We start from the raw sequence: 12702 nt of genomic DNA on the forward strand, positions 1-12702 counted from the left end.
AGGTGGTGGAATCTCTTTCCTTAGAGGTTTTTAAGGTCAGACTCGACAAAGCACTGGCTGGGATAATTTAGTTGGAGATTGGTCCTGCTTTGAGCAGGGGGTTGGACTAGATGACCTCCTGAAGTCCCTTCCAACTTTGATATTCTATTCTATGATTCCCAGTAACCTGTGTTTCCTTCTACTTCCTCCTCCAGAATCACTTTACCAATACTGCTATTTCTGGCTTTGTGGTCCTGTTATAACTTGTTACCTTGATTGGTTAATTGCCACACTTGTGAATGCTAATCTAGACACTCCACAACCATTTATTCCAAGACACTTCTTTACTCTAGAGCTCATCTTACAGTCATGCTGGTTAACACAAGTTACTCCACGACCACATATTGGATTCCAGATAAAGCCTTTGGAGTGTTCTGTGCCTGCTGGTTGGTTATAAGCAGTGCTAGATTTCTTCCTTTGTGTGGTTCTTTCAAAAACGATTTATAAAGCATGCAAAAGAAAGGTGTCATGTATGAGAATAGCTTTCAGTTCTATTTCATAATTTACAGTGCGTGGTCTGGGAATTTTCTGTGATTAAGAATGTAATTATAAAATGACACTGATCATAAAGTCTGTTACTGTTGTCCCAGGGTAGCATCAATGATGCTGAAATCCTGATGATGTCATCATGTCACAGAAGCAGTACTGGACTTGAAAGTTGCTGCTTCTTGATGCTGTGTTCTTTTTTGTTGTTGTTCATATATGTCTTGCCTCTGCTGCTTACTTGCTTGTTGAGCTGAGAGCATAAGAGTGCATTAATAATGTGTAAAGAGTATGTGAGAGCATGTCTCAGTCTGAAAGAATTTGTACTCTTTTCTCCCCATACTCTCTGAAGGTGGAAAACACACCTTCAGGGGCTTGGCTGGATTCAGATATCAGCTGCTGTCACCCTGCATTGGGCTCAACACTTTCATGATATGGTGTGGTAGGATTTTCAACTCATGGATAATCAATCTGCTAATATGTATGCCACAGGTTGTCATTCTTCAATTTTATGGTTTTATTGCTTTTGTCTTTGGTGCAGGAAATTTGCCGAACATTTTTAAAGCTGGAGTTTTAATTCTTTGTGGTGTTCAGTTTGTTCTGAGATATCCCATTAGTTCCATCAGGGTTTTATGGGAGTAAAAATTCTGTTTAAAGTTTTGTCCAAACACTCTTATTTTCTATATCAAAATCTTGCAGGTTTTTTTAAATAGTGTTTTTTAATTTAAATGATTCATAAAGAGAGTCTTTAAACTTAAATAATATAATGTCTTTCCTTCTTAACAACCCTTGGACTGATTTTTCCTCTTTTCCTGAGTTTGAAAAGGAGTTCCTTAAACATTGCCAGATAACTGATTAATTCCCCAATTAGATACGTGTTTTATACTCATGGCTGCTAATGTTAGTAACCAGTTATAACAAGTTAGTAGGTTTACATATTGGTCTATAAAACATCTAACTGTTCATATCACAATGGTATCAGGCAGTTAATATAGTTAGGGCTTGCATTTAGATGCAAAATATTTGCAAATAAACATCTCAAAAGAAGCTTATCCTATCTTCAGCATTTGAGGGACAACAAAGGTTGTCACTGTTAAGAGGAAACATGAGTTAGAAGTAACCAGTTTCTTCTGAAAACACTTCCAAGCATAAATGTTCTGAAAATTTGAAGACTTTAGAGTGTTTATAAAAGAAATCAATTTCAGTAGGGATATTTCTAGAATTCTTTGTGTGGGCTTAAAATGAAAAGTTTTTCTCTTTGCAAAGAGGAGACATAAAGAGGCCCACTCTGATAACACATTCTAAGCATCACTCATTTTAAAAATATTCTGACTGAAGAGCATCCTCACATTCTTTTACACAATCATATTTCTTTCCAAAACATAAATATTCTAAAAGGTTTTTTTGAAATAAAGCTCATGTCTGTATCAAACTGGTGTTTTGTACGTGGGGGAAGTGTCTGGTTGTTTGAGAAGACACTCTTTTTGGTTGTTTTCCTTTTGACCAAATGGTTCCTTGATTTACCACATACAGGTGTAATACATTTACAGTTGAAGTCTTCTGTCAAATATTCTATACAAGGAATAAATCAGAATAACTAACAATTACATAATGTTCAGAAACATGGTATAAAATAAAATAATATGGAACATTAAAGCAAAATAGAAGTTATAAAGCTGCATTCCAGATTCAGTGAAATCACATTTATAAGGTAATAAATATGGTTTTAAGACTAAGGAGGTGATGTTTTCCTTGACATTTTTGGTGCCTGTCAGTGGTTGACAGAAAACAGGTATTTACATGGAATTTCCTTAGTTGTCATGTATATTTTATGTAATTAAATAACTAGTTTTAATAAGCACATCAGCTATCCTGTTCTCAAGCATATGTGTGTGAAAATAATTGTAAATATCTCATAAAATTCAGTAAAGGTGAAACCAAGCTCTTAACCTACAATTACAATAATAAATGTAATATTTTTATCAATAACTATTTTTGCATCAGTAGTGAGTTCTATCCCCTGCAGTAGAGTGAATTGGGCCAGAAGGTTTAGCTCAATGTCAGCTACTGAATTATACAGTAGTAAACTGATCTGAATCTTGCAGCACCAAGCTAATATATCCCTGAAACATATTTAATTGCTTGTCTGAACTGTGCTGTATTTACACATTAGAAGGCCAAGCTCTTAACAAGAATCCTAATGTAAAAGTAAAAATGTGTCAATATTTATTACCTTCTAGTAACATGGCATTCCAGAATGTATGTCTGAAATATTGTCTTCTAAGGATTTTGTCTTTTTAAATGGCTAAGAACACAAGAGATTGATTAACTACTATGTGGACACATTATACCTCCTGGTTTCACATCAATCAAAAACTGAATTCAGTTACTGCAAACTACTGCACTTTTTTCAAGTTACAAGTAGCAATGTGACACACTATCTGAACCTATAGTCTAGAGAAGTTGAATATTTGATAACCCTCTGTTTGTCTCTGACCTACTGGGGAGATGTTCATTTTAGAATTAAGTAATGGACTTCCAGAACCTGTTCACATACCCTCTCAATACTTCATCATGTTTAGAAAGACAAAAAGAAGGTGAATTGAAATAAACTTGAGGTTACTAATGTAAAACCAAGTTGAGTATTTTCATAGTGTGTCTAGATTTTTCTGCTAATGCTGAAAAATATATTGCTAATTTAAGTGCTAGTGTAAAATTACAAGTTTTAATATTAAAATAATGGTATTTGGAGAAATCTTGAACATAAAATCCAATATCTAAATGTGAACACACAGAATGCTTAGCTTCAATCACAGAATAATCTATGAAATGTATACATCCATTGTCAAGTTTCCCTCACAGTTTGCTTTGCCATTTAAAATTATTTTGCTGCTTTTGGTAAATCTTTAGTGAAAATTTTAGTACCTAGTATATATTCCCAAACTACTGGATAAGCTGTCCAAACTTCCCAGGGCATTTTTAAAGGGCTTGAAGTAGCTCACAGATCTATTAGCACCACAGTTATGTTTGCACTGTGAAATTTGGCTGCTTTCTACCATAGATTTTGGTAGTGTGATGAGACAGTGTTTTTTTTGTATCACAACATCTTACCCTAAATGTGTTCACATCTTCTGGCATGTTTACACTGCAGTAAAAGAACCGTGGCATGGCCATCGCTGGCCTGGGACAGCTGGCTTGGGCTTGGGCTGCAGAGCTATAAAACAGCAGTGTAAATGTTTGGGCTTGGGCTGGAGCCCAGGTTCTGAGGCCCACCCCCGTCACAGGGTTCTAGACCTCAGGCTCCAGCCCAAGCCTAAATGTCTATACTGCAATTAAACAGGCCTTGAGCCTGAGTCCCTTAGCCCGAGTCAGTTGGCACGAGCTGGCCACGGATTTAATTGCAGTATAGACGTACCCTAAATTACTGATGTATTGGCAAAAGATACACTGGAGTTTTTCACACAGTATTTGATTAGATGTCACTTAGTGATGAAATACTATGGTATTCTGCCCCAGCCCCACATAAGGTGACCAGATAGCAAGTGTGAATAATCGTGACAGGGTGTAGTGGATAATAGTTGCCTATATAAGAAAAAGCCCCAAATATCAGGACTGTCTCTATAAATTGGGACATCTGTTCACCCTACCCCCACAATTCCTACTGCACTTTGATCTGTGGGAATGGGTAATTTGTCAACATCCCCTGAAATGACTGCCAATGCAAGGTCATATGCCCAAAAATTACATGAGTCAGCATCATTCTCAGAAGTGCAGTTTTTGCTTGTAGTGTTTCAGAGGCTAACTTACTGATTTTAGACCCAAGTATAGGTGTGCCCAAATAATTGATATTACCTATGGGCTTTGGAACATCTTTGTTTGAAGTGGTGCGATTCCTACCAAAGTCATCTATAGTTGCATCCATTTATATCAGAGAAGCATTTTGTCATTTAGTTTTAGGTAAGAGGTTCAGTTAGCAAATACTCTTCTTTGGGAGATGTGAACTTGTATTCTTTAGCCTGTCTCCTTTCTGAAGTATTTAAACTCTTGCAAATGGAACAGAATCCATGCAGGACAGATTCATGACACACATGCATTGATATTGATTGGTACCAAGCTGATATCTGTTTAGAATGGTTTGTTCTTCAAAAATGGTTGCTAATCTTTATGCAACCTTCTTTGATCCAAAAGTGTTCGATTCATTCATTCAAATATAAGCTTAAGTCGTGGACATTTTTTTATAGTTCTTTATCATTATTTGTATTACAATAGCAGCTAGTGGCTTCAACAGTGCCCATTGTGCTAGGCACTGTACAAACACAGGAAGAGACAGTCCCTGCCCAGAGGAGCTTACAATCTAAATTGACAAAGGGTTAGAGAAAGGTGTACAAGCTGAAGATTGCGAATTGGAGCCTGGAGAAGGTAAGTGACTTGCCCAAATATGAGGCAGAGCTGCGAACTCAACTCAGCTCCCTTGAATCCATGTCCAGTGTCTTCACCTCAAGGCCATCCTTTCTCCCTAAGTGACCTTTGGGTGATCATTTTAAGACCCTTGTAGACATAAACAGAAAAATGTGCAGATTTATTCAATTCTTGATTTCAAATTAAGAAAGCAAGGGACTCTTTGCTCACGCTGTTAGATGAAGCCCTGCCGCTAAACCTAGGCTGCCAATAGGCCTTGTGATAGCTTATAATGTGAAATTCATTCCTACAGAAAGAGAACTCTCTGGTTTAATTGGTTTTGTCTGTTTGTTTTCACAGTCAGCTCTTTCTTTAGCAGCAGTTGGGACCCTAGGCTAAAAAGAACTAATTGCAACAAAAATAGTGTTTCTAACAACTAAGAAAAAAGTTAATTTAAAATATCCTTCCAACATAGCTTTTAAAGGCTGTAAAATGCAAGTGTTTCTGGCCTGGGTCTCATTTGATTCACATTCACTTCTGTAAATAAAGTAGCTGCTGAGTGCTTTGTACTGTACGAAAGCGTCTATCTGAACACCTTAGCAGCAACACACATCTTCTGGATAAGTGCATTAATACGTCATAGTTTTTACCTCTGGCAAATTCCCCAAACACCTTATAAATGTACCCTTGCACTTCAGACTTGTGTTGAAATAGTAACATACACTGTTTGCAAGTTGTTCAGCACTGAAAGATGTCATATCACTAAAACAGCTATTTTTTCCGCTCAACAAGGTGACTCAAATGACAGAGACAGCCTCTAGCCATAGTAACAAGCTGCTGATTCTTACTATTAGTGAAAAACTCACGTTGCCCTTTGACAAATGTATGCATTTGCTCCACTGCACAGATTTTGAACTCTATGCAATAAAAATACAATGGGATCTTTGGGGATTAGAGGAGAAAACTCAGAGACCCAAACCTACCCAGTTTTGGGATTTGATGATTTCAAAAGATTTGTTCTTCCAGGGTCCTTTTTAAATGTAATTCTATAGGAAAGTTTAAGCATTAATTTATTTTTTGTGGTTAAAAGTTATAATTCCATCCTGCTTTGAATTCTAGACTCACTTGTGAGACTTTTACTTACTTTTAAGACTAATTAAAATGTTTTCAGGATTTTTTGTAACTTCTAATGGGAAAAGTTAATCTTAAAACAAATAAATACTCCCCTTCAGTACTCTGTTTACACGGCTGCACTGAGAACCTGAAAGTGAAATTGCCTATTAAAAAAGGATATTTAATTTCACTAATATTATTTCCTAGCTGAGAGAAATGCAGAAAGTAAACAGAGTAGTACAGATAGCAAAATGCAAACAGATTTTCCTAAACCAAATGGTGAACCGCCCTTTAAAAATGCAACACAATTCCGTGGCTATCTTTCTGGCATCCATTCTGTAAACAAGAGGAAAAGGATTTGTAACATATTACCATATATCCATTTACAATCTCTTCTAGATTTTCAGCTGCTGCAGCATCTATTCTTGCATTTTTAACATAGATGAGAAATGGATCTTTTGACTGTAATATGAGTCCGTGAGGGCACCATTGCCACATGATGGCAGCAAAATCCTGTGGAGGAACAAAAGTCTCTACAGCTATATAGTTGTTGGTGCTTAGTCTGGAAGATCATCAACAAGGTTGCTTTACCCTTTTTTTCCCCTCGTGGAAGAACTGAAATAAAACTTTAAAATCACATGCCCTTCACCCATTCCATGCATTTGGGAAGTTATTTTGCCACAGTTAAGGTTTTTCCTCTCTTTGCTTTCATTCTCTCATTTTTTTTTATCATTCTGGGAAGTGGCAATATTCTGGCTGTGGCACATTACGATTCAGTGGATTCAGCTTGACACACACATTTTCTGTTTAGGCTAAAAACATATAAAATGCTCTATAGAGAAACACCACCAGTGCATTACTGGTATTCTAGTAATCGGGACGTGAGGAGTAGCAATGTAGTTAAATGACAGGTCGCAGATCCCAGAGTGTGTTCAATTTCTTGCAAAAGGAGTACAAAGAAAAGTGAGATGCTTCCCAGGAAAAATATTTTAAATCCCTCCCTCTCTCCTCCCCACCCCCTCCTCCCATTTTTCTGGAAAATATATACTAAGCTGTGGAACTTTGAATCATACAACACAAAATCTGTAATTTATTCAAGGATTATTATCCATTTTTTATTTTATTAAAACTCAGACCAGATATTCCTTATTCTTTCCACTGTCAAATTGAAACTCTAACATAACCTTAACTGTGTTACAACTACCACTGTACACATAATACATAATGTTGTTTTAAAGAAACAATATGAAATCAAATTTCGATCAAGATTTAGATAGTTGCAAAATATTTTTTCTCAACATTTAAGACTAATTAAAATGTTTTCAGGATTTTTTGTAACTTCTAATGGGAAAAGTTAATTTTAAAACAAATAAATACTCCCCTTCAGTACTCTGTTTACACGGCTGCACTGAGAACCTGAAAGTGAAATTGCCTATTAAAAAAGGATATCTAATTTCACTAATATTATTTCCTAGCTGAGAGAAATGCAGAAAGTAAACAGAGTAGTACAGATAGCAAAATGCAAACTGGATTTTAAACTACTTTGGTTTTAATAATCTAAGTTGCTATCAATAATATTGTTAAGGAATATTAAAATATAGGGTTTTCAGTTGACAATGTCCCTTTAAAAAACATAATTAGTGAATTTATAGAAAAAGATCAAAGAGCGCTTCCTAAACATCACAGCTTTTTCCTTGTCTGTCATAATCAGTTTGATGGGCAATTATCTAATCTTCCTGGTGCTCTGATTTTATATATTTCTACTTTCATTCTATATTTCAATTTGCCTTCTAATTTTTAAGAAGAAAGCCTTGTCATCTAATGTCATAATGCATTAAATGTAAACCTCCCATGGCTTAAAAAGAAAAAATCCTCATAACTGATGGGTTTAATGTCATGATTTATCTAGATGTATGAGCCAGATGAGTGCTGCTGGAGAATCATTCCAGCAGCAATGAATGTAGAAGAGGGAGACAGCAGGAGAGCCATGCAAATGAGGAGTAAGAATGATAAGGAAATGCTGGTGTAGATCCATTCTATGGGGGCAGGAGCAGCGAGTCTTGTGAAGTGGCAGCAGGAAGACAACAGCGGTGAGAAAAGGGAATCTGTGCAGATGTTGATTCAAGACTTATATCCTTATACTATCATAAATGCAAACTCCTGCATTAGTACAACAAACTGATAGAATCTGAAAGTGCACAAAAGGCTAGGAATTCAGAATTATGCTTACCAAGTTAGCCTTAATGGGCTTTTGTTTAACTTCGTCAGTTAGGCCTCAGTTCAGGAAGGTATTTAGGCACATTCTTAACTTTAATCACAGGAAGTCAAAAAGGAAACAGGCTGAATTAGGACCTTACCCAAATTTAAATTTTAAAAATGTGTCTTTTCTATATATATCACATTTTTCTTGGCTGCATTGTTCCTCTGCTTAGTGAGGTTGTGGTTTTTTCCTAGTTTTTTTAAAAATAATATTTGGCTAAAATATTTTAGTTGGATCAATTTACATGACTTCTTGCTAAGTTCATATGACCCAGTCGCTGCAGTCTGAAGCACTGACTATAGGATCTTTCCATTTAATAGCTTATTAGGCATATCTCTTTAGTCATGTTGTTTTTATTATTTAGGCACAATCATAATGTTAGCCACAGCATTTGCTGTCACCTCTTCACATTCATGCTGAAAGGGAAAGATCAGCCCAGGACTTAATCTAGGAGTTCTTGACATTTTTAACTATCTGAATCACATGGGCCATTTTCATTACCACTACAAACAGTTCTTTTTCTCTCCTGCTGATAATAGCTCACCTTAACTGATCACTCTCATTAGAGTGTGTATAGTAACACCCATTGTTTCATGTTCTCTCTGTGTATATATATATTTTCCAACTGTATTTTCCACTACATGCATCCGATGAAGTGGGCTGTAGCCTACAAAAACTTATGCTCAAATAAATTTGTTAGTCTCTAAGGTGCCACAAGTACTCACATTCTTAATAGAGTATCTTGTGGACTCCCTTGTTCCCACTTGTAGAGGTGTACAGTCCCCACCCTTCCCATTCGTCATTGCACAATTATCTCTGTGGCCACAACTGCAGCTGCTTACAATAGAAAAGTAATATTAGGAAAATATTTTATGTTCTTTCAACTGTAATTCAATACAGCAACACTAGATAAAGAGAAAAACCAGCACCATTTGGCTACCAGAAGGTGGACATTGGGCCACATTTTGGAGATCTCTCACTTTTAACCTACCAGAATATTGTCTCTGTCCATGCATTTATTGAACAGTATGAACACATTTTAAGTAAGGGGTCCATCGGGGGAGAAGTAGATTGCATTTGAAGAAAATGCACAAACTTCTTTCTTGATCTCACCTCATAACTTTGGTCTCATGGCTGGATAAGTAGTGGAATATGGATCAGCATGAGCTGTGTTATTGCTTAGACTGATTTTTGGCAAAAATTTTCAATGACATAAAAAAAGTCGTGAAAGACAAACAGGAAATTTATAAAACAGACTTTCAAGTGTTTTGTGGTTACAATAAAATATTTAGTGTTGTGCAATTGTTCAGCTAAATTGATGCTTGTTCCATGATGTAGTAAAACTGTATGCGGAGTAAAAAAAAATATAGTAGAATGTTAATCTTTCAGTTATCAACAGAGGGTGCTCTGTGCCTTTCACATTAGTCCTGCATATGTTACATGTTTGTCAAACATATCTTTAGTTATTAATTTACAATTCAAAATTTAGTGTAATTATACATTTGCTTATATTAATGGTGCCGTTTACAGTAGATCTTGATAGCCTTAATTTGATTCTGCCAACTAATGTATTTTCTGTTCATCAAGGCCCCATCTTACACTATGACGTTCAGCTTTATTTATAATTATTCAGTAATTAGGGAGTGTTTGCTCCTATTTATACATTATATATTCTAATTTTATGGAACCCTGTTAAAGGTTTATAAAAACACAAACAGAACTGTAAAATTTCTTGTTGGTATTCATTGTTAGTGTGATAGTGATGTGTCATCAGACATGGTGTATATCTTTAAATATAAGTAGTTTAAAAATTAAACTGTTCAGCATCGGAAAGGGTGTAGCACATGAAAGTGAGAATGATCAGAGCCATGTGGGACATAGGGAGGAAGACGACCAAGAAGGTGGGGGCGGGGGGAGACTGATGATGGAGGCAGCATGAGAAATAAAGAACGAGAGAGATTAGGTAAGATTTTTTTTTAACCTATACTAATGTTCTCAGATTTTTTGATTCGTCCAGAAGGCAAGGGCAAGGGCAAGGGATTCTGGCCAGAGGGTTGTGGTGTGTGAGTGTAGCATCATCATGCCAGGCCGTTCCTTATTAGATATGGGGTAAAAGAAAATAGACAAAAGGTAAGAATGAACCAGACTTCACTTGGCTTTTTCAAAGCAATGGCTAAGGGAGTAGGCAGACAGTTTTAAAGAGATGAACTATGTAAACATAGCATGCAACACTTCATTCTTTTTTCTGTAGCTTACTGGACAGCTACTCATCTGTTTACTTTTCCCTTTTGTCTGGCATATGCTTAAGGAATTTGAATGGAATTGAATTGAGCTTGGAACTTGGAAGACCTGTCCTCAGTTCCTTGTTCTGCTGCAGACTTCCTATGTTACTCTGGACAAGTCACTTAGCCTCTCTGTATGTCAGCTCATCATCTGTAACATGGGGGTAATAGCACTGCCCTACTTCACAAGGGTGTTGTGTGACTAAATAAGTTAAAGCTTGTGAGGCCCTCAGATACTATGGTAATGGGGGCCACATAAATACATAGGGTTGATAAGGCTAGGAGATACTGAGATTAGAATGGGAAGGCAGATGTGGAAACCCCAGTTGTGACAGGAAAAGTGAATAGGTATCCAAAAAAGAATCCCATCCAAGAGTAACATTTAAATGATGAATTTCTCAGCAAGAATTTTATTTAAATAAAGTGATGTCAAGTAACGAGATTGTTTGTTTGTTTGTTTTTTGCAATCCAGTGTGTAGTAGTATGTATGTATGTATGTATTTATTTAATTATTAAACAGTGTATATTAGACTCTTTACTAAGGTTTTATTATTTAAGTGCTAAATGTACAGAATCAAGAAGAAAGGACTAGAGAAAGACCTGCCATGGGGACTTGCATTCTAAGACCTTAATTACAGATGCAATTGAATAAGAAGGGAGTTTTCACAATATCTAAAATGATGGGCTAACGGACACCTACGCCTAGAAAGAGGGATTTAGGGCTGACTAAAAAGAAAAAGCATATTAAAGATTTCTCTTGCAGAAATTTAAAGTAAATTTTAGTGCTCCTGAAATGTGGTGGATTGACATAGTTGGAAACTGATATCTGTTGTCTACATGATAAGTACTAGTGGACAATGTTAACACAGTCATACGGTGTGCCTTCAGCCCATTGTGGATGGACCACCTCTGGCGCTTAAAGAGTTAAATCTCTGCCCTTTCATCCTTGAAATGTTTGCTGAGACTACCAGAAAGGGTGCTGTGAAGGAGCATAATACCTCTTTAACGGACAGCCAGGGGCTCACAATCATAACAAACTGAGTAATTAAAGAGGTTCCCTACTTTGCCCTGGGGCTGGTCTATTTAAACAGGAACAGAGAGCTAAGCAAGAGCAGAGCGCCTGTTGGATTACACCCAGGGTTTTTTGGCTGCAAGATCCTGGCTGTTCCTTAAAGAAGTAGTATACATCTTCAGAAGTCCCTCTTCAGATAGTGGCATTTCTGAAAAGAACACTTTTCCATAGGGAACTGGATTGCGGTCAACAAACAGCCATCAAAAACAAATTACTCTTGGTCACTAGAGGCCTGAGCTATGAGGTGGAAGGCTCCATGTCCCATTGTGGATCCCATGAGCCAGCCAGACCTCCTGCTGTATTGTTTTAAATGGTATTGACTTGACTCTTTCTAAAACCATTTCATTTCTTTTTACCCCTGTGCACAGTGAAACACAGTTCAGTTCTTCTAGTACTACCACTTCGGAGAGTCAGGAACCATCTTCAGGAGATCATGCTGCAAGTGCACTCCAGCAGCAGCTCTTACTGATGGTGGCACGAAGAACCCTGTCAGAAACACCACGGGTACATTGTATTTCAGTTTCTAACATTTTAACAAATCGTGTCACGTAAATATGTTGTAGAACTGACCACCTGGCGTGAAGGCAACCATTTTAACCCTTTTGTATTTATATAGTATTGCTTTGCTGGGAGGGCTTGTTTGGCTACACATTGAGTAGTATCTTACTAGACAAGTAGCTCCATTGGTTTAAAAATAATAAGGGACTACTCTGAGCAAAGGTGGCAGAGCTGGGTCCTTAAGGAGCATTTTGGAGCTTTTTTTTAATAGCAGGGACAAATTTTCCAAGGTGCCTTATATTAGAATATTTAGAGATTACTATGAGTCTAAGTCTGCTAAGCATTTGCATTAGGCACATGTTAGCTGTACAAAGAGACTGCCAACATGTAAATAATCTCTTATTGTAAAAATTGAAAACCAGAGAACACAGCTGTTAGGATTTTATACACATTGCCAAATGTTAATAGTTTGACGCATCTACTTTGCAGATTAGTGTGGGCATGTAGGCCTAAAATATCAGGTCTGTCTCCTCTTTTCTGAACTGGGAAGTAAAACT

General features: G+C 36.7%; 1 protein-coding gene across 1 annotated transcript in view; it reads left to right on the forward strand.

Annotated features, from left to right (window-relative positions):
* Positions 1 to 12702, forward strand: part of PCNX2 (pecanex 2) — a 242250-nt gene that overhangs the window by 40806 nt on the left and 188742 nt on the right. The window contains exon 9 of the mRNA XM_050949217.1: positions 12016 to 12151. Coding sequence (XP_050805174.1) covers positions 12016 to 12151 — 136 coding nt within the window. The remainder of the gene's footprint in view (positions 1 to 12015; positions 12152 to 12702) is intronic.

Source organism: Gopherus flavomarginatus, chromosome 4 (genome assembly GCF_025201925.1).
Source record: "Gopherus flavomarginatus isolate rGopFla2 chromosome 4, rGopFla2.mat.asm, whole genome shotgun sequence".
Taxonomy (NCBI): domain Eukaryota; kingdom Metazoa; phylum Chordata; order Testudines; family Testudinidae; genus Gopherus; species Gopherus flavomarginatus.